At 38.7% G+C, this 23,494-nt stretch overlaps 1 protein-coding gene across 1 annotated transcript in view; it reads right to left on the bottom strand.

The window, feature by feature from the left end:
* Window positions 1-23,494, bottom strand: part of Rpn1 (regulatory particle non-ATPase 1) — a 283,451-nt gene that overhangs the window by 185,344 nt on the left and 74,613 nt on the right. Inside the window, exon 6 of the mRNA XM_090372974.1 lies at window positions 8,027-8,185. Within this exon, the coding sequence (XP_090229100.1) occupies window positions 8,027-8,185 (159 nt within the window). The remainder of the gene's footprint in view (window positions 1-8,026; window positions 8,186-23,494) is intronic.

Below are 23,494 nucleotides of genomic sequence, written 5' to 3'. Positions count from 1 at the left end.
TGTGTGTGTGTGTGTGTGTGTGTGTGTGTGTGTGTTAATGTAAACAGATACTTTTCCTTAATATATGCATTACATTAAACTTTTATTAGTGTAGTCAGACTCAAATACAAAAGAACAGGGCGAGACTTGTAATTCCTCTCAAATTTAATCAACACTGTTAGAAAACATCTAAATCTATTGAAAAAGCAAGTTTTAATTGATTTCTACATACACTGATCCACTTACATACTCGTGGCATGAACTGCAAGTTCCATTAACAAACAGAATCAGCAGATTAAAGATATAAATATATTTCTCACATGTGTAGGAATGGAAATAAGGAAGTTGTAGGTACAAACAAGGTAGTAATCCTTTAACGAACACAGGTACATATTGAGAACTACTAAATTAAATAAATTCAAAACAATAGTTTTCGAGTCTAGGGGACTCTTCATCAGCTGAATATAAGCGTTAGTATGAAACAAAGAATGCCCAGGCGTGGTCCTTGAAGTTGTCACAGACATTCTCTCAGATAGGCCAGCCAAAAATGTACTTGCTACCTGGGAGTCTAAATCGGTGATGGAACTGATATTCGGGTGACATTCAAGTCAAGTGTACCCAATTTCGGCGAAGTTCGGATGGTCTGTGATGGCCAAATCCTCTGCTTGCACCTTCACGATGGTGGAATTGTTAGTAACTCTGGGTATAACCTCCATGCACATGCACACCGTGGGTGATCACCCAGGTGTGAACCAACGTAAGCAGGGGTCAAGGTGTGGCACCCACACAACTTGGAGGAATTCCACCCCTCTGAGTTACTAGGCAATACTAGGTGGTAGATGACTCTCATCAACCGGTGCAATACCACCACTTTGCTTACTGGAGGCTTGAAGTGGTAGAACCCATGTTTAGTCTCCAGAGATAAGTTCCAGTCAAGCCTTCCTCATCTCTTACATCATGCAGTATGACTGATAACTTTTGAGGTTATGATGAACATCATGGTGAGATCGAATCTTCCTTACATTTCGAGGGTACAGTTCTAAAACGGTATTCGCAAGCCGGCCGTTAGTTAGTACACCGGACTGAACCTATTGCTAACTCTTTAGGAGGCTTCCGAATCAGCTAGTGTATAATCCTAATACCTCTACTCTGCCAGATAGTGACTCAAGGGAGTCCGAGTAGTGTGTACGTGGGGGGGGGGGGGAATTTGAGGCCACGTCATGTCAAGGATTTGGGTATATTCTTACCATGTGTACACCACATCCAAAAATTTCATTACTTCATACAGCATGTTTCCCCCAATTTTTCTTACTGTTGAATACACCATGAATTACCAAACTAACAGAGTAAGCTTATCTGCGAAAAGATCTAAACCTCCCAAACACTTCCTAGTTCATTTCACAAATATACACAGTCTCAATTCTAATCTCAACGACGTCCATTTCCACTTACAGTCTGCTAAACCCCATGTACTTTTTCTGACAGAATCTCATTTATTAATTGATTCAACTACTACTCATCTCAGTTGCCCAAATTATTCGCTGTATGATTCCTTTCGCCTCAAAGGTGGTACTTGTGCATATGTCCATTCCGATATTCCCTGTCAGAGACTTGGTAATTTGGAATCTCCTCTTTTCGATCTTCTCTGGCTTAAAATCTCTCTACCTCACTGTGTCAAATTCATCTGTTGTCTCTACCGTTCTCCCAACTCCACTAATCACTTGGAGCTCTTTGACTTCCTCTCTTTGCAACTTGACTTTCTCCAGTCCAACTTTCCTAACAGTGAGGTAATTTTCATTGGTGATTTTAATGTTCACAACTCCAGCTGGTCGAGATGCTGAGGCTTTTGCAATTACTAATGACCTTGCACAGATTGTTCATTTACCTACTAGAATACTGGACAATCCTAACCATGCAGCCAACATGCCTGATCCTTTTCTCACAAACAACCCTTCTAAGTACACGGTCGAAGTGAGTGTACTTAGGTCTCTTCTCCAATGGAGCCTTTATCTCATGGCTATTCCCAACCTCATAGTGTTTGGCATTACAAGAATGAAAATGGGATGACCTGCGAGATTTCTTTTCTTCTTTTCCTTGGTCAGGTTATTGTTTCAAAACTTCTGATGTCAACGTTTGCTCAGATCGTGTCAGTGAAATTATTCTTGTAGGAATGGAATCCTTTATTCCACACTCCACTTTAAAATCTCGTCCTTTATCTAAACCTTGGTTTTCCAATAAATGTGCTAAGGCTGTTTAAGAAAAGAATGTTGCTTATCGTAATTGGCTTGTTTCCAAATCTTCAGTTTCATTTTCTGCCTACACCAAAGCTCGCAACAATTGTAAAGCAGTTATTAATCAGTCCAAACTAGATTTTGATTAGGCTAAGAGTAGAAAACTTACTTCTTGTCCTAATGGTAGCCGAGCATTCTGGTCTCTTGCCAAAGCTATTGACAGTAACTTTTACCCGTCTCTGCTCCCACCTCTGTCAAAACCAGATGGTTCTGTTGTCACTTCAGCCAAGGATAAAGCTGACCTGCTAGCATTCCATTTTTCTTCCAACTCATGTATTAATGATCTTGGTAAAACACCTCCCACCATTCCCAACACGCTTCTAGTCACACCAACTCTGTCCCACACTCTTTTCCTCTTGTATATTAATAACCTCCTTCCATCAACTGGAAACACGCTCCATTCAATGCCTCCTGAGGTCTTCCTCAAAAGGATGTCAGAAGGATTTTGATGAATCTTGATGATAAGAAAGCTCCAGGTCCTGATGGTATTTCTCCACTTGTTCTCATAACCTGTGCTCCTGAACTTACTCCTGTTCTTTGCTGCCTTTTTTCACTTTCTTATTTCAGAGGCGCTTTTCCTTCTGCTTGGAAATTTGCTCATATCCAGCCAGTTCCTAAAAAGGGTGACAAATCCCTCCCATCAAATTATTGTCCCATTGCAATTACTTCTACTCTTTCTAAAAGTAATGGAGAAATCAATTAACTGCCAACTCTTAAACTACCTAGAAACCTTTCGTCTGATCAATGATCGCCAGTATGGATTTTGTCAGTGTCGATCCACCCGTGATATTCTGTCTTATGTTACCCATTTATGGACAAATTCAAAGGAAAAGTTCAGGGAAACACAAGCAGTTGCTATTGATATATCAAAGGATTTTGATCATGTTTGGCATAAAGGTCTCCTAAACAAGCTTCCATCTTATGGTTTGCCAACTATTTTTTGTAATTGGTTATCCAGTTTTCTCTCTGATCGCTCACTGAGGGTGATGGTAGTTGGCTCTCTGTCTTCCAACTTTTCCACTAATGCTGGTGTCCCCCAAGGTTCAGTTCTTTTCCTCTTGTATATTAATGACCTTCTTCCATTGACCAGTAATCCTATCTATCCATAGTTTTGGCGATGATAGCACGCTGCATTCCACTTTCCATTTTGAGAAACCTTGCCCTGCTCAATCAACATAAACTTCTCGAATATCCGCTACCAATTCCTTAAATGCCGATCTCCAGGTAATTCTCCAGTGGGGCAAAGACAACGTAGTTGATTTCAATCCTAAAACTCAATCTGGTGTTATATCTCGCAAAAAGGATTCTTACTGCTCCTATGCTTAATTTTAGTGACACTCCAATTTCTAGGCAAAATGATATATCTCTTTTGGGGATTACCCTGACTTCTATTCTCTCTTGGCACAAGCACATTACAAATATTGCTTCCTCTGCATCTAAAAAACTTGGTTTTCTCTTTCACTCTCGGCGTTACTTTTCTTCCAAACAGCTGTTCACTCTGAACAAATCGCAAATCACCCTACCATGGAATATTGTTCCCACATCTGGGGCGGTGTCCCGAAAACTTCTGTCAGGCTTCTAAATTGCATTCAGAAGAGTGCAGTTCAGTTAATTAATGACTCATCTCTAACAGAGTTTCTCTACTCTCTGTCTCATAGACGTACTGTTTCTGTTGCATGCCTTTTCTACTGATACTTCCATGGGCACTCTGCTGAATTGGCTTTATAATTTCCGCTTTCTCTTTCAAAACAGTCTGAACACGTGCTGCCACCAGCCAACATCCATTTACTGTTCAACTTCAAACTCACAGAACCAACTTTTCATCTTCCTCGTTTATTCATTCAACTGCCGTTTTCTCGAATAACTTTCCTTCGTACATATTTCCTGAAAATTAGTCTACAGAAGTTCAAGTCTTTTGTCAACAAATATCTTCTTTCGTCTTCTGAACCTCTAATCCAAGCACGGTACTAAGTACAAAAATTCTAATACCTCTAATGTTTGGGGTTTTCATAAAAAAAAAATGTGAGGGCAAACAAAGCGTGACACGAGTGCAATCAACAATCACTGGTCAGAACTAGATGTTTGCAGCTGTGACTGTAAGTTTTGTACATGGGGTGTGTGCCAACATTTAACACATTGTAGGATAACTGCCTCCACGACTGGATGAATATGTATGCATTTACTGCGATTAAAATTACTGTGGCAATCAGATATGTGGAGCGAGTCAAGATCGTGTTGAGATGACCAATAATGTTCTGCAATCGTGCAGTGCTCTGAATCAGCAGACTGGATTGCCCTCTCATGTTTTGAGATTTGGTCTCAGAACCTCTTGCCAGATTACCCGATGTAGCAACCACCGCAGTCCCAGAAGGAAATGTAACATACTGAGCTGCTCAATAGCAAGGATGGGATGGGCATTTTTACTCTCAAGACAAGGGTTCGCAGTTTTTTACCAGGAAGTTGTAGACATTTTATTCGGTGAGCACATAGAATTTTAGAGAGGCGTTGTGAGGCACCAGGGTAATAGGGGATAAAGGCGATCGAGATCATGTCATTGTTGTAGGAGGCCCTGGGGTGTGTGACAAGCTCACAAGCCTGCAGATCACATTTATCTAGGGCACAAGGTAGGGTAGCCACATTTAGATAGATCTGTTTTTACTCTCGAAACTTCATTGTGCCTTTGAAACTGGAATGGGTCCAGGCTCGGGCGAATAGGGCGTGTGGTACTGAGAAGTTGGTTGTGGGTATGTGCCAATTTATAGTTTGTGAATTGGCCAGTACACAGAGGTTCTTAAACGAGTGCACTTGTGCTGAACTAGAACATCCAGAAAGGAGAGGGCAGTGTCCAACTCTAGCGTGATAGTGAACTGGAAGAAGGGCGGTAAGGGGGTGAGGTGCCACAAAAGTCAGTCTTCCGTGCCCAGGGGAATGATAATGAAGACATCATCATTTATCAATCATCAGATTAATAAATTTAAACTTAAATTAATTATAAATTATTTAAACCACATTAGAGCATATTCCTCAAACATGCGTTTTGTTTTTCTTTTCTCTATATCTCTTATACAAAAGCTCAAAATTCAGTAAATCCTAGGATTTACCAATTTGCCTGGGTATCGGTCAAAAATTTGGACTTTTACCAAAATGATCAGATAAATGTCCGAAATTTCATATTTCACTTTATTTTTGCATCATTACTCACAGATACACCAAATCCTGTCAGTTAGTGTTGGTAAAAAAGCCTCTTTGATAAATGCAATTTTTTAATTCTTTTCCATTATGAAATATCATATATTAACTGCTTCAAATATAGCAAATATATGTTATCCGGGATGTTGGGGGAGTAAGAGATATATCCCCTGTGCCCTTTGCTTAACGCTGGCTAACACAAATTTTATTTTTCGTACCTCAGAACAAAAGTTGCAGATTCTCAAAGAAATTGATCTGTTGATTCCAAAAATACCAAAGTTGTGTCTCCATCACATCTCTACTGAAAGATACACTGAAATTTTAGTAACTCAAAGACTGATCAATTTCATATAATAATACATATGCTAACCTCAAAAATGAGTCATTCATTTTAAAATACTTCAAACAAACATAATATACAAATAAATAAAAACATGAACATAATTTCCCCTTTGCTTTCCCTCTTTAAGAAAACCCACAATTATTTCCCATCATGGCAGAATCCCAGTGACTTTGGAACTGTTTATCCAAGATGGAAACGTTCTTGTGAAAGTATTCCCTTAGCTCATCACTTACATCTCCCAAATCTTAAGCAAAAAAACTGAGATGGGAATGAAGAAAATAAATTTTCAGACATCCAGCAGCCAATACCTTTATAACATTGCAGTACAGTTTAATCCAGAGATTCATTATTATCTTCTTTCCTTCTTCCAAGAAATTCATGCATGACTGCTTTAAATGATCATCAAGTTGCTAGTTCAGTATCCTCCGGCATCCCCCCATACTTCTCTTTCAACCCATGCACGGTACTAAGTACTATAGGTTTTGATACCTTTTGTGTTTGGGGTTTTCATAAAAAAAAAAAAAAAAAAAAAAATTTGCTTTTTTTAAAAATCAAAAAAGTGGATGAATCAGGAAATTATAACAGTTTCCCTTTTCACACTGTTACTAACTTTTATAGATGTAATACCAATGAAATCAGTTTAAGAGGAGCTGCGAGATATGTCTTTGTATGGAGGACAAGGATTTCAAATATATAACTGCAATGAAGAAAATGTTTAAGCAAGAAATGTTTATGCAGGTCATCTAACATAAGTAATTTGGGATGCAAATAATGTATTAAACTGTATTTGGTTATGGTTTATGTTTCTATAATACACTAAAATTCATGAAGGCAACTTTTCTGGAGGGGTGGGCGGGGAGGACTTATTTTGAGTGTGTTGGTTTTTAAAAATCACCATCATTTTATGAAAAATGAACGTGCAGTATCAGAGTGGTAAAAGTCAGAATTTAAGTGAAAAGTGTTGTCAATATAACAGACTTTTACCAATGCAAACAGATATAAATGCTAAGATTTACCAAAGTCAGAATTTTGGGCTTTTACCAATGTGAATTGGCAAATTCTAGGATTTATCGAATTTGAGTTTTTACAGTAACATATCCATTTCACAAATGAGGATTACACTTGTGTGAAATTATCTTTACTGGACTCATTTTTACTATCTTATTTGAATTAATTTATTTTTTAATTAGACTGTATTCACTTGGGTGTTAAATTTACTTTGTGACAGAGACCATCTAGTGACAGAGACCATCAAGGTTTAGGCTTATGCTCACATTAAAAATAACATCATTTTCTACAAATAGACCTAAATTGCTAATATCATTTTAATAAAAATAGAATCACCAAAAACATAAAACTGCTACTTATTTAAATACTCAAAGATTTCAAGACCTCATCAAAATATAGGTAGCCTCTATTAGCAAATTTATGGCAAATTTATATTCAATTATGCATAAATGAACAATATCTAAATTAAAGTGGCAATATTTTTCAATTCCTTAATAAATTAAAAAATTCTAGCTGAGTTCTAGAAGGATGTACATTACAAAGAGAATTATTTTTAGGAAAGTACTTGCTATTATTATATGTAAAATTACTGTCAGCACCAACCAAATGGGAAATGAAGCTTGAAATAAGTCAATTGAGACAGTATATCACTGTGCCAACTTAAATTTGACAATAATAATTTTTAAGCATATAACATCTGTCCAATATATGAAGTACATAGGATGACTGGAAGAGATTTCAGAAATGAAAAATTCCAAAATGCCAGTGAGAAAGTGTCTCTTTTACTTTTAAAGTTACCTAAAACTAAAACAGTGAAATTATAGGTAGCCTCTATTGGCAATGCAGAGAAAGAATAAAATAGTCTGTGTAATGAAGTAGGGAGAGAAGTTATGTGCCATACAAAAAAAGAGAAATATAAAAAGGGAAAATCAGCTATCAATGCCAATCTCTTCAGGGGAATCAGAGATTGACCCTGATTTTCCATAGTGTTTCGATAGCCTCTCAACAAGCAGCTCAGCAAGCAGCTGAAGTGAGCAGCAGTAGCCCCTACAGCTGCTCAGTTCAGCTACTGTGAAAAATTAACCAAAAATAAATGGGCAAAAATATAAATACCCACAAATACACAAATTATAATTTAAGAAATCTGCAACCTTTAAAAAAATTACTTTAAAATACTCATCTGTAAGACAAAAAAAAATTAAAGAAACAATCTAACCTGTCAGTGCAGGATGAAAAAATTTCTTCAATCAGTTCCATATCATTCAGTTGCATTGCTATACGCAAAGCTTCAGGGAAGTGATTAAATTTACGGAACAACTGCAATGCAGTCTTCAAGAGATTTGTATTTTCAGGTTCAGGAACATATGGAACACAACTAGAAAACAAAGATAAAATAAGATTTTTTTGAATATAATTAATATCTTACAAAATTCTTCAAAAAAAGTATTTAATTCATGAGGTATGCTGTAAATGAGGTTAAGCACCTAATACATAAAAAATGAAAATATTAGTAAACAAACTGAATGATCAGACTGAAGCAGGACTTTGGTCCTTGAGGTTGTCACAGACATTCTCTCAGATATGCTAGAAAAGCTGTACTTGCTACCTGGGAGTCTAAAACGCTGATGGAACTGATATTCGGGGAACACTCAAATCAAGTGGACCCAATTTCGGCGAAGTCCGGACGGTCTGTGACAGCCAAATCCTCTGCTTGCACCTTCACGATGGTGGGACTGTTAGTAATCCTGGGTATAACCTCCATGCACAAGTACATGGTGGGTGACCACCCAGGTGTGAACCAACGTAAGCAGGGGTCGAGGTGTGGCGCCCACACCACATGGAGGAACGCCGCCCCTCTATGTTACCAGGCAGTACTAGGTGGTAGATGACTCTCATCAACCGGTGAAATACCACCACTTTGCTTATTGGAGGCTTGAAGTGGTGGAACCCATGTTTAGTCTCTAGAGCTAAGTTCCGGTCAACCCTTCCCTATCTCTTCCATCGTGCAGTATGATCGATGACTTTTGAGGTTATGATGAATGTCGTGGCGAGATCCAATATTCCTTGCATTTCGAGGGTACAGCTCTAAAACGGTGTTCGCAGGCCGGCCGCTAGTTAGTACACCGGACTGAACCTACTGGTAACTCTCTAGGAAGCTTCCGGATCAGTTAGTGTATAATCTTGCTACCTCTACTCTGCCAGATAGTGACTGGAGGAAGTCCGAGTAGTGTGTATGCGGGGGGCATTGTCGAGGCCACGTTATGTCAAGGATCTGGGTATATTCTTACCACGTGTACGCCATATCCAAAAATTTCATTACTTCATACAGCATGTCCCACCCACTTTTTCTTACTATTGAATACACCATGAATTGTCAAACTAATAGAGCAAGCTTATCTGCGAAAAGATCTAAACCTCCCAAGGACTTCCTAATTCATTTCACTAATATACGTGGTCTCAATTCTAATCTCAACGATGTCCATTTCCACTTGCAGTCTGCCAAACTCCATGTACTTTTTCTGACAGAATCTCAGTTATCGGTTGATTCAACTACTGCTCATCTCAGATGCCCCAATTATTCGCTGTATGATTCCTTTCGCCTCAATGGTGGTACTTGTGCATATGTCCATTCTGATATTCCCTGTCAGAGACTTGGCAATTTGGAATCTCCTCTCTTTGATCTTCTCTGGCTTAAAATCTCTCTACCTCATTGTGTCAAATTCATCTGTTGTCTCTACCGTTCTCCCAACTCCACTAATCACTTGGAGCTCTTTGACTTCCTCTCTTTGCAACTTGACTTTCTCCAGTCCAACTTTCCTAACAGTGAGGTAATTTTCCTTGGTGATTTTAATGTTCACAACTCCAGTTGGCTTCCATTTTCTAGTCACACCGACCCAGCAGGTCGCGATGCTGAGGCTTTTGCAATTACTAACGACCTAGCACAGATTGTTCATTTACCTACAAGAATACCGGACAATCCTAATCATACAGCCAATACGCTTGATCTTTTTCTCACAAACAACCCTTCTAAGTACACGGTCGAAGTGAGAGGTCCTTTAGGCACTTCAGATCACAACTTGGTGATTGTCTCTTCTCCAATGGAACCTTCATCTCATGGCTATTCCCAACCTCGTGTTGTTTGGCATTACAAGAATGCAAAATGGGATGACCTGTGAGACTTATTTTCTTCTTTTCCTTGGTCGGATTCCTGTTTCAAAACTTCTGATGTCAATGTTTGCTCAGATCATGTCAGTGAAATTATTCTTGCAGGAATGGAAACCTTTATCCCACACTCCACTTTAAAATCTTGTCCTTTATCTAAACCTTGGTTTTCCAATAAATGTGCTAAGGCTGTTCAAGAGAAGAATGTTGCATATCGTAATTGGCTTGTTTCTAATTCTTCAGTTTCATTTTCTGACTACACCAAAGCTCGCAACAATTGTAAAGCAGTCATTAATCAGTCCAAACTAGAGTTTGAACAGGCTAAGAGTAGAAAACTTGCTTCTTGCCCTAATGGTAGCCGAGCTTTCTGGTCTCTTGCCAAAGCTATTGGCCGCAACTTTTGCACATCTCTGCTCCCTCCTCTGTCCAAACCAGATGGTTCTGTTGTCACTTCCGCCAAGGATAAAGCTGACCTTCTAGCATCCCATTTTTCTTCCAGCTCATGTATTAATGATCGTGGTAAAACACCTCCCACCATTCCCAACACGGTCCATTCAATGCCTCCTGTGGTTTTCCGTCAAAAGGATACCAGAAGGATTTTGATGAATCTTGATACTAAGAAAGCTCCAGGTCCTGATGGTATTTCTCCACTTGTTCTCAAAACCTGTGCTCCTGAACATACTCCTGTTCTTTGCCGCCTTTTTTCACTTTCTTATTCCAAAGGTGTTTATCCTTCTGCTTGGAAATTTGCTCATATACAGCCAGTTCCTAAAAAGGGTGACAAATCCCTCCCATCCAATTATCGTCCCATTGCAATTACTTCTACTCTTTCTAAAGTAATGGAGAAATCAATTAACTGCCAACTCTTAAACTACCTTGAAACCTTCCGTCTGATCAGTGATCGCCAGTATGGATTCCGTCAGTGTCGATCCACTGGTGATATTCTGGCTTATGTTACCCATTTATGGACTAATTCAATGGAAAGGTTCGGTGAAACACAAGTAGTTGCTCTTGACATCTCAAAGGCTTTTGATCGTGTTTGGCATAAAGGTCTCCTAAACAAGCTTCCATCTTTTGGTTTGTCAACTGTTTTTAGCAATTGGTTATCCAGTTTTCTGTCTGATCGCTCACTGAGGGTGATGGTAGATGGCTCCCTGTCTTCTAACTTCTCCATTAATGCCGGTGTCCCCCAAGATTCAGTTCTTTCCCCCACTCTTTTCCTCTTGTATATTAATGACCTTCTTCCATTGACTGGAAATCCTATCCATAGTTTTGCCGATGATAGCACATTGCATTCCACTTTCCATTTTGAGAAACCTTGTCCTGCTCAATCAGCTTCAACTTCTCGAAAATCTGCTACCAATTCCTTAAATGCCGATCTTCAGGTAATTCTCCAGTGGGGCAAAGACAACTTAGTTGATTTCAACACTTCTAAAACTCAGTCTTGTCTTATATCTCGCAAAAAGGATTCTTCTGCTCCTATGCTTATCTTTAGTGACACTCCGATTTCTAGGCAAAATGATATATCTCTTTTGGGGATTACCCTGACTTCTAATCTCTCTTGGCACAAGCACATTACAAATATTGCTTCCTCTGCTTCTAAAAAACTTGGTTTTCTCTTTCGCTCTCGGCGTTACTTTTCTTCCAAACAGCTGCTCACTCTGTATAAATCGCAAATCCGCCCTGCCATGGAATATTGTTCTCACATCTGGGGTCATCATCATCATCAGCCATTTTCAATCCACTGCAGGATGAAGGCCTCTCCAGCAACTTTCCAGTTCCTTCTGTTTTGAGCACTGGCCATCCATTTACTACTCGAAAACTCATGAATGTCATCTATCCATCTCCGCCTTTGTCTTCCAGGTTTTCTTCTAGCTACTCTTGGGTACCATTCTGTTATTTTCTTAGTCCATCTGTCATCATGTCTTCGGGCTATGTGTTCTGCCCAAGACCATTTTAGTTCTTTAGTTTTGATAAGAATGTCCTTTACTTGAGTTTGCTGCCTAATCCATGTGTTTCTCTTCTTATCTAACAGTCTGATTCCCAATATGATTCGTTCCATTCTTCGCTGTGTAGTTCTCAGCTTCTCTTCCATTCTTTTGGTGAGTGCCCAAGTTTCACTTCCATAAGTCATGGTGGGGAGTATACATTGATTCATTATTTTACGTTTCAGACAAACTGGTATATTGCTCTTCAGTATGTGACTATATTTCCTGAATGCTATCCATCCAAAATTTATTCTTCTCTTGACTTCCAGCCATTTATCATTATTACAGCTAATAACTTGTCCCAGATAAGTATATGACTCCACCTTTTCAATTACTGCTCCTTCAATCATTATTTCCCTTTCCGTGGCATACTTGTTCATCATTACTTTTGTTTTAGCCATATTCATCTTTAGTCCAAAATCCTTACTAACTGTGCATAACTGATTAAGATTTTCCTCTAATTCTTTGGGATCGTGGCTTATGACCACAATGTCATCTGCAAATCGTAAATGGTTTAGGTACTCTCCGTTCACATTGACTCCTTTCTGACCAGTCTAATCTTCTGAAAGCTTCCTCAAGGGCAACAGTAAACAGCTTCGGAGATATTGTGTCTCCTTGTCGAACTCCTTTCTCGATTTTAAATTTGCTACTGTCTTTGTCTAGTCTAATAAAGGATGTAGCACTCTCATATATTTTCCTCAAAATCATAATATATGGAGTATCTATGCCTTGTCTTTCCAGTGCCCGAAACATTGCCTTATGCTGTATGGAGTCAAATGCCTTTTCATAATCCACAAATGCCAGGCATAATGGTGTTTTATATTCATTTGCTTTCTCCATTAGCTGTGATATTACGTGAAGGTGATCCATAGTTGAGAATCCTGTCCTAAAGCCAGCTTGCTCTTTCGGTTGATTCTCATCAAGTATTCTTTCTAATCTGTTAGTAATGACCCTTGTGAACAACTTGTAGATATGGGATAACAAGCTAATTGGTCTATAATTTCCAATTTCTGATTTATCTCCTTTCTTATGCAGCAAAACTATGATTGCATTATTCCACTGCTTAGGCATCACACCTTTTCTAATGCACTTTGTGAAGAGCCTTGCCAGTTTTTGTGTTATGTCTCTTCCTCCCAATTTTAACAACTCTACAGTAACTTCATCTTCCCCCGGGGCTTTCCGATTCTTCATTTTCTTCAATGCATGTTCTACTTCATCAGGAAGAATATCGGGTATGTCGTGTGTGTTGCTACTTTGCAATCCATCTTCCCCACTGCTGGTATCATTCCCTCGCTCCTTGTATAATTCTCTATAGTAGTCTTCTGCTATTTGAATTATGCCTTCTCTGCTGTTTATAAGTACACCATCGCTATTCTTCAGTTTCAGTATCATTTGTCTTTCTGTATTACTGCTCATGGCTGCTGATTTAAATCCTTTGTTTTCCCTTAATGCTTGTTCTACTTTTCTTGTGTTAAATCTTCTTATGTCCTCTCTGAGTCTCTTTCTAATGGCTTTGCATAACTCAGTATACTCAATTTTCTCCCTGTCAGTGTTTTTCTTGCTCTTCATTTGTCGTCTTTGGTTCATCATGACAAGTGTTTCTTGACTAATTTTTTCTTCTTTGGATTTCTGTTTCCCTATAGGTTTCTTGGGCTTTATCACTTTCAGAAACTTGTAATATTCCTCCTCGATATCTTGGTCCTGAGCAGTCTGCAGAAGCTCAAACTTGTTCTTAAGTTCCAGTACATACTGCTTTTTCTCCTCCTCTGTTATTTCAAAGACCTTTGTATTATTTACTCGAGTCAGTTTTTTCCTTTCCTTTCCTACATCTATATCAAGTGTACATCTTACCATTCTATGATCACTTCCAACATTTACCTTATTCAGGACGGTAACATCATTCACAATATATCTTCTGTTAGTGAGGATGAAGTCGATTTCATTAGTTGTTAATCCATTTGGCCTCTTCCATGTCCACTTTCTGTTCACCCTTTTCTTGAAAAAAGTGTTCATTACTGACATTCCTTGAGATTCTGCAAATTCCACAAGTCTTTCACCTCTTTTATTTCTTTCACCAATTCCAAAATTTCCTATAGTTCCTCTTTCTGCGCTGTTTTGCCTTTTTCCAACCTTAGCATTGAAGTCCCCCATAATAATAGTGTAGTGGGTTTTCTGCTCATCTAGAAGACTCTCAATTTCAGTGTACATTTCTTCAACCTCTTCATCATCATGGCTCGATGTTGGTGCATAAGTCATTATAATCTTTAGCTTGTACCTCTTAGAAATCTTGAGTATTAGTCTTGACACCCTTGGTGATGTACTTTTGAATTCCAAAATGTTATTTTTAAAATCTTTATGGACCAGAAACCCAACTCCACCTTCACTCCTTTCACTGTTTCCATTGGTGTACAGCAGATTTCCACTTGATAAACTTATAAGTGATTCATTTCTTCTTCTTGTTTCAGCCAAACCGATGATATTCCAATTCACATTTTCTAATTCCTTTTCCAGTTCTAATATCCTGTCTTCACCGATGAGTGATCGTACGTTATAACAGGCCAAGTTCAATTTCCGTGCATGGCAGCCTGGTCGTACCCAGAGATTCTTAGCACCCTCTGCTTCCACTCTGATCCTCTCGCTGCCGTAAGAGGGAGAGTGAAAGCTGCTGGGGACTGAGGGCCATTTGTATTGTTGTGCTCTCATTGCTGGAGGGTTTGGTCTTTTCCTCTTCACGCTGACCAGGCGTCTTGAAGAGAACCACTCTACACGTTCGTTGCCACCTAAGTGACGTAACAGGGCTTACCATCGAGAAGGTGTGCATGAGTGGATTTTAGGGAGGCAGGCCAACCGGACTTCTCCTAAATCTTCTGTAATAGAGAGATATTGGATCCATCAGTGTTTTAGGCTGAGTGTCTGATAACACACAGGATACCTGTTCCCCTCTAAGCCCCATCTGGGGTGGTGCCCCCAAAACCTCTCTCAGGCTTCTCGATTCCATTCAGAAGAGGGCAGTTAGGTTAATTAATGATTCATCTCTAACAGAGTCTCTCCACTCGCTTTGTCATAGACGTACTGTCTCTGCTGCATGCCTCTTCTACAGATACTTCCATGGGCACTGTTCTTCTGAATTGGCTTCTATAATTCCCGCTCTCTCTTTCAAAGCAGTCCGAACACGTGCCGCCACCAGCCAACATCCATTTACTGTCCAACTTCAAACCCACAGAACCAACTTTTCATCTTCCTCATTTATTCATTCAACTGCCGTTTTCTGGAACAACCTTCCTTCATTCGTATTTCCTGAAAATTACAGTCTACAGAAGTTCAAGTCCAATGTCAACAATTATCTTCTTTCGTCTTCTCAATCTCCAACCCAAGCACGGTACTAAGTACTATAGGTTCTAATACCTCTCGTGTTTGGGGTTCACATAAATAAAAAAAAAAAAAAAAAAAAAAAAAGGACAATGGTAGGTCTTTTCCGTGATAGTCATAATTTTGATAATAAACTTAACTAATATAAATCTGGACTAATATAAATTAAAATGTAATCACAGGTGCAACATTTTATGTACCTCATTTTTGAAATCAAAAATGATAAAGAATATAATATATAAACAGATAAAATAAAATTAAAACAGATAAATCATTTTATCTGTTATAAAACAGATTTTAAACACATATCTGCTAATTTTTAGAATCAAAATATTGAAAACGTTTGATGCAAACCAAACTTCCAGCTGGAGCTGTGTTTTTATTGTTAGTAACATATGAAGCAAGCTTATAAAGCATCAGCAAACAAAAAAAGAAAAAGAACAAAAAAAAAAAAAACACTTATCCACCTCATATGTTCATCCTTTCTAATAATTTGTCTAATTCTTCTTTAAATTTATTCAAACTGCTCACCTCTACAACACCAGATGGAAATTTGTTCCAACAATCAATCATTCTCTGGCTGAATTAAAATTTTTGCACATCTATCCTACAACTATCGTTTTTAAATTTATGCCTCCTTATGAGTGATCTAAACAAGAGTTAGGATGCCATCTGCATTTAATTTATGCAATCCATTTAAGGTCTTAAACACTTCAGTAAGGTCTCCTTGCAGGTGACTAGTTTCCAGATACTGCAATTTGCAGAACTGAAGTCTTTTATGGTAAGAGTAACCTTTTGTGTCCTTGATTAATCTGGTTGCTCTTCTCTGCACCCATTCCAACAGATCTATAATCCTTCCTAAAATGAGACTTCCAAACATCATTTTAGGAAGGATATGGATCTGTTGCCTTATACTACAGAACAATCACCTCCTTATCCTTGCTGACAAAGTTCCTGTACATCACTCAGAGAACCCCATGAGCTTTCCTAGCAGCCTGTCTACAATGTTCAGAAAACTTCATGTCAGGCTGTACGATTACTCGCCAGGCCTTTTTTTCTTTATCCACTACTATGAGTGTGGTAGCATCCAAATGCTGTGTTATTCTGGGATTACTGATTCCCATATGCAGTACCTTGAATTTTTCAAATTTTAAAATTCAACTGTCATCTCCATCTCATCCCCATCTGGCTAATTTTTCTGGGTCTTGTTTCAGCATCATACCCTGATTTCTGTCATTAACCAGCCTGCTAACCTCCATATCACTTGATATGTCTTCATCATTAAGACTTAATCATTTTAGAGATGGTGAATTTCTGGCACCTGATTGGATTCAGAACAAGTGGATGAAATGCAACAGTTTAGGTAGACTGCTTTGAAAACAGTTGGCAGATTTGGGAACTGAACCATTATGTTATGAGAAAGGACCAACTATCCTTTACTAATCAATTTACTATTTCTTTTCACTCACTTCTCTGACAAAGTCACATACCTCTTGGACAATATCTTTATGATATTCATGAGACCCCCACTTCAATTAATACCTTTGGAGGTGTTAGCCCCATTTCAATTAACACTGGTGGAAGTATTAGTCCAACTTTGATTAATACCTTTGGAAGTATGAATTGAAGTGGGACAAACTGTGATCCAAACTGTTCAGTTGGTAGCATGGCAGTAATTTTCACAGGGATTTCTGAAAAGGACATGATTTTAAATAAATGAGTGAGTGTCTATGGTTGGTAATTTCTCCTAGAAAGTCTTCAAACTGGAGCCTTGCCAATTTTGGAGGGTGCAGCATTTTCCAGCCATTTTTGTATTACAAATGGAGAAAATCTCATCTGCTGCTTAATAAGGGTGTATCATTTCTACATAGTGTGTATTATTTCTCATTCCTTCTCAGTTAGAAGAATTTAGATTGGCTCTATGACAATCAGAAAATGTCAAGCTTGTAGATTCAACCAGATGGAGAATTTCTAGCTAGCTGAACCTACAAGCACATGGTTTTATGTTGGTTCTATTTAGCTGTAATAGATGGGTTTATCTTCTAGCCTTCTGGCCTTTCCACCTGGAAGCAAGGGTAGTGCCATCAGTGACCAAGTAATAGTTAAAGGTTGGTCATTAGTACTATCAGGAAAAAAAATAATAATAAAAAAATAGAAAACAAGTAGGATGAATTTCTTTCCTAGACTCCAGTATATGGCTGGAATCTAGAAAGCTTCTAAAACCAAAAGTTACTTATAACAAAAACTATTTCATATCACTTAGAGAACACTATTTAGTTCAATTAGAATTGCTTTATCACTGAAACTCAATTGGCATCTGGAGAGATCTAGAATTTTTGAATAACGTATTTAAGGCTTTTTAAATGTTTGTTTGTTATTTGGTTTTTAGTGGCATTAGCAACTAAGGCAATATTGCTCCGGGATATGCGGTGGTCATTCCCTGACCTTTCCGCATCCTCCATATTTGGTGGTCATGGGCTCGAACCGCTTTTTAAATGCATTAGAAAAATATATAATAGGGATATCATTTTTATTTCACCAGTGGCACAAACTAGAGGATATGCACTTAAATTAAAGAAGGAAATAGCTGTACACTGGAAATATATACATACACTGGGGTTCAAAGAAAGTGCATCAACCCTTAAAATTGTAATTGTCGTCCGAATAACGTAAGTATATGGCATTATTTCTTACAGATTGCATCAGATAAGACTGACATGCATAGGTGATGACGTAATATTGCATCAGCTGTTACTTTCAGCTATATAAGCATGCTCTGCAAGAGTTGCAGTCATTTCTTGCTTGTGTCAAGGATGGCGAGTTATGTACAGTTGATGCCGCAAAGAAAGAGTGCTATTGTTGCTTTACATGAGGAAGTGATGTTCTTCCCATCATACTGCTTATAGAGTGTCTTGTAATCAGTCGACAGTGAGTAGATTTCTTTCCAAACTCAAGAATACTGGTTCTGCTGATAGGAAAAAAGGAACCGGACGCAAAGTTGTCTCTATGCCAAAACAGGACAGCGTTTTGAAATGCTTATGCCTTAAAAACCATAAAGCTTCTTTGTCTGAGATGAAAAGAGAATAGGAAGAACATACAGGAGTGGTAGCAAGTGCAGTAACAGTCAGAAGACACCTCTTCAAAAATGGACTTGTACCCCATCATCCTAAGAAGAAGCCCCTCCTCACACAAAAAATGAAAAAGGCTCAATTAATTTGACGTAAGGAGCGTGTCGATTGGACCCCCGAGCAGTAGAAGTCAATTATTTTCTCGGATGAGAAGAAATTCAACCTGAATGGCTCTGATGGGAGACAAACGATTTGCCGTAGACGTGGTAAAGAATACCATCCAGACTGTATGGTGTCTACAGTGAAATTCCCTACCAGCCAAATGATATGGAGGTGCATTTCGTATTGCACAGTAGGTCACCTCAGTTTATAAAAGGTTCCGTAAATGCCAATGGATATCTGGCTATATTGGAAGGCAAATTGCTGCCAACCATTAGAGACCATTTCGACCTGCCAAGTAACTGCATCTTTCAGGACGACTCTGCTTCTTATCATCAGGAGAAAAGTGTAAGTAGGCACTTCTGTAGTTACTTTAGCTTCATTTCTGCATTAGAGGTTCGACAGTAATGTGTTTACATTTGATTATGATTAAAGAGGCCTGTGCGCTCTGGATTCATTATCAAAACTAAAATTACTGTAACACAGAGCAAAAACGGATACAAAAATAGATTGTGACAAGTTTAATAATAGGAAATATACATATATTAGATTAGATACATACAAACAGAAAGCTTTCGGTTGTTTTGTCAACCTTCCTCAGTTAAACTGACAGTTAAGAATGGAGCATGAGGGCGTGTACTGCCAATCTTGTTTGTTTGTTATTTGGTTTTTAGGAGCATTAGCAACTAAGACCATATTGCTCCGGGGATATGTGGTGGTCATTCCCTGACCTTTCCGCATCCTCCATATTTGGTGGGCACGGGCTCGAATCCCGGTCTAATCAAGAAGCATGTACTATGCACTGCTGCTCCTGCCCACCTGGCTACGGAGGCACCACCAATCTTGTTGTTGTTGTGGGGGTTTTATGGCGCATAAGCTACTTTGGCTATAATGCGCCTATTCTTTTATTGTAATAATATATAAGAAATTCTTGTCACGTCAGAAAGGGCAGTAATCAGAAATGACTAAAAACTCCAATTTTTTTCAGAAAGTTAAAAAATTCCGGAATGTTTGCATTGTCACCTATGATATTCTCTAGAGTTATTGGTTTTCGATCGTTAACCAAAGATAGCAGGATTGTATTTCTGTTTTGTTTATAGTATGGACATTCAATGAGAATGTGTTTCACTGTCAAATTTAGAGAACAATGTGGACACTGTGGTGGATCATCTCCTGTGAGTAAATGAAGATGGGTCAGGTAAGTATGACCTATTCTTGCTCTTGAAAGAATTACTTCTTCCCGTCTTGATGTCCGGATACTTGAGAACCAGATTTTCGGAACCTGTTTAATCTGTAAGAGTTTATTATTCGTTTGGGAATGCCATAGTGCTGTCCATTCTGATAGGCATGCAGTATGAATCATTAGTGCACAGTCTGAGGCTGGGACAGGGATATTGGTTAAATCTAAGCTGGTTGGGTTTTTTGCAGCTTTATCAGCCTGTTCATTGCCTAAAATACCAGAATGTGCTGGTATCCAGCAGAAGGTGACCAGTTGGTGATGTTCTTTTATCTTTAGTAATAATTTTCTAATCTCATTTATAACAGGGTGAAATTTATCTGAGGAACTACACAAAGCCTTGATTGAGCTGAGGGAATCAGTGTAAATTACTGATTTTAAAGAGCAGTCAGAAGGGAGATTTTTTAAAGCTAGTTTAATTGCGAATAATTCAGCTGAGAAGATACTGAATTCAGGAGGAAGGGCTGCTGATACAATTGTATTCGGAAACACTGCAGCTGCTCCAACTTTTGAATTGGATTTAGAGCCATCTGTGTATATTGGTAAAAAATCAACATACTTTTGAGTGTGAACAGCATGGACTTGTCTGATATTTGATGATTGCAAAACATTCTTCCCCCACTGACAGAGGTAAGTGTCACAGGTTGGTATAGGAGGTTGAACCCATGGTGGTTGAGTACAAGTGGCTACTTGTTGTACGGAATGGATGGATATATTCCAAACCTGCAGTAGTTCAAGAAGGCGATGACCAGCTGGTTTTCCTATGCTAGGTTTATTTCTGTACAGATTTTCTAATGGTGGATTGAAAAGATAAGGCTGAATGGGATGCGAAGCACAACTTTGTATCTTGACAGAATACTTTAGCAATAGTAATTTCCTACGTAAAGATAGTGGCGGCTCGTGAGCATCAATGTAAAGGCTATGTGCTGGCGATGTTCTGAATGCGCCAAGTGCAATCCTCAGTGCACTGTGTTGTACTGGATCAAGCCAGCGTAATGCGCTCTTTCTGGCAGAGTCATAAATGGGAGCTCCATAATCAAGACGGGATCTGATTAATGCCCTGTATAATCAAAGAAGGCAGGTACGATCTGCACCCCACGTTTGTGCAGATAAAGTTCTGAGTATGTTTATCTTTTTTAAGCAGGCAGTACGTACTTTTTTAATGTGTTCTAAGAAATTTAGCTTGTTGTCCATGATTAAACCTAGAAATCTAATGTTACTAGTGACTGGGATGGAAATATTAGAGATGTGAAGTTCAGGATCCAGATGAAATTTGCGTTGTCTGCAAAAATGGATAGCAACTGTTTTCTGCTGTGATAGCCTATAGCCATTAAGGCTGGCCCATTGCTGTATTTTATTTAAAGATATCTGAAGCTGTCGTTCAATAGATCTCATATTTTGGGAATGACAGGAGATGGAAAGGTCATCTGCATAAAGGTAAGTTTCTACAGTATTTGGAAGTTGTTTGGTGATAGAATCTATTCTTAGAGCAAAAAGTGTGGCACTCAGTACTGATCCCTGTGGAACGGCTTCTTCCTGAATGAAAGTTGCAGAGAGGGCATGTTGGTATCGTACTTGAAAGGATCTACTGTGTAGAAAATGCTTTATAAATATAGGAAGGTTGCCCCGTAGACCAAGAGAGTAAAGATCTCTTAGTATGCCATGCCGCCAGGTGGTATCAAAAGCCTTCTCGATATCTATGGAAACCATTACTAGATGTTCATGCTTAATAAAGGCATTACGAATGGCAAATTCAGCCTTAACCATAAGGTCCAGGCATGACCTGTTTTGACGAAAGCCATACTGACTATTGCTCATTAGCTGTTCTGACTCAATGATCCAGACGAGTCTACAGTGGACAATTTTTTCTAGAATTTTGCTGAGGCAGCTGGAAAGAGATATTGGTCTGTAGCTATGGGGATTGGTTGGATCTTTTCCGGGTTTAAGGAATGCCAAAACAGTAGAATGATGCCAAGAAGTTGGATAGACATTTTCTAGAAAAATACGATTGTAAAAGACCAGAAGGAGACGCAAAGCTTTGTCATTAAGATGTTTTAGCATGACGTAATAGATTCCATCTGGTCCGGCAGCACCATTGTGGGCTGCTCCAATAGCATGCAAGAGTTCGGAATATTGTAGGGGTTTGTTATACGGCAGAAGGAGGGAAATTTGGAAATTAATAGAGTGCCGTTCTGCAGTGTTTTTAATTCTCTGGAAAGGTGGAGTATAAGCTGCTGCCGCTGAGATTTCAGCAAAAGTTTTGCCCAAACCATTTGCGATATCCAGAGGACCAGATAGATCTTGCCCATTACAGGACAGAATTGGTGAACGTACGGTAGGAAACTTACCAGAAAGCTGTCTAATTTTTTTCCATATTATATTGGTGTCAGTGTTTTTGTTAATGCTTGATGCAAAACGGATCCAGGATTCTTTCTTGGCTTGCCTTTGTATGAAACGTGCTTTTGCTTTTGACTTCTTATAATTTATTAGATTGGGTGTTGTTGGATACTGCCTAAACAAATTCCAGGCTTTATTTTTTGCTTTTTTGGCTTTTGTGCATTGTTCATTCCACCAATAATTATAATGCCTACGAACCAAGGGATTTGATAGTGGTATTGCTTCTTTAGCCACATTTAACAGATGTGACGTGATGTATTCTGTCACATCATCGATAGACTGGAGACGGATTTTTCCCTCATCAAAAGATACTAATGACCCGAATTTTGCCCAGTTTGCTCTGGCAAATTTCCATTTTCTGAAGGGTTCAGCAGGAGGAGCCTGTGCTATTAATAGGTTGCATACGATTGGGAAGTGATCACTACCCATTATGTCATTTAAAACATACCATTCTATGGTCGGGACCAGTAATGGAGAACAAATGGAGAGATCTATGGCTGAGCTATGTCCACTTGGGAGCTGAATGTGGGTGTGTGTGCCAGTATTGAGTATAGTGAGGTTTACTGCCTCTATTAGGCTCTCAATGAGTCGTCTATCTAATTTAGGATCGCCCCATAAGGGATGGTGCCCGTTGAAGTCCCCTAACATACAGAGAGGTGGAGGTATCTGTATAAGGAGATCTTCAAGATCTTTTAAACAGTAAGTATGGTTTGGCTGTAAGTAGATTGATACTAATGTTATTTCAATATGGAGCATTATACGCACAGCAACAGCTTCTATTTCAGTTTGAAGTGGAATATGTTTAGTTGGGATCTTTGAATTTATCAGGATTGCGACACCACCATGGGCAGCATTTGTTGTATTACGATCCCTTCGATAAAGGCAATAGTTCTTTATCGAAGGAGAAATTTGCAAAGTTAAGTAAGTTTCCTGAAGGCAAAGGGCAACTGGAGAAAATCGAGAAGATCTTGGATATCGTCTGTATTGCAACGAAAGCCTCTGCAGTTCCATTGTAAAATACAAGGCATTATTTGTGTTTAGTTGATGGAGCTGATTCTGACTGCTTTTTGAAAGTGACTGGTTTATGGCGTTCTAATCTAGATTTATCTTTTTTGGAGAAAACTGGCCTACCAATGTCCATTTCTTCTTCTTCGGCATGGATTTCTAAAACAGGATCTTCCTGAATAGATGTGCCATCTGTGTCCATGGTTGTGTCCTGAATAATTTTCACAGTATTTGTGTTTGTAATACAAGATGTGGTAGCAATCACTGGTGGAGGAGTTACCGCTGGTATTGTTAGAGGT

The sequence above is a fragment of the Mastigoproctus giganteus genome, chromosome 4 (assembly GCF_048544385.1).
Source record: "Mastigoproctus giganteus isolate SK-2022 chromosome 4, ASM4854438v1, whole genome shotgun sequence".
Lineage (NCBI taxonomy): Eukaryota > Metazoa > Arthropoda > Arachnida > Uropygi > Thelyphonidae > Mastigoproctus > Mastigoproctus giganteus.
This window is presented reverse-complemented; position numbering and strand designations above follow the sequence as displayed.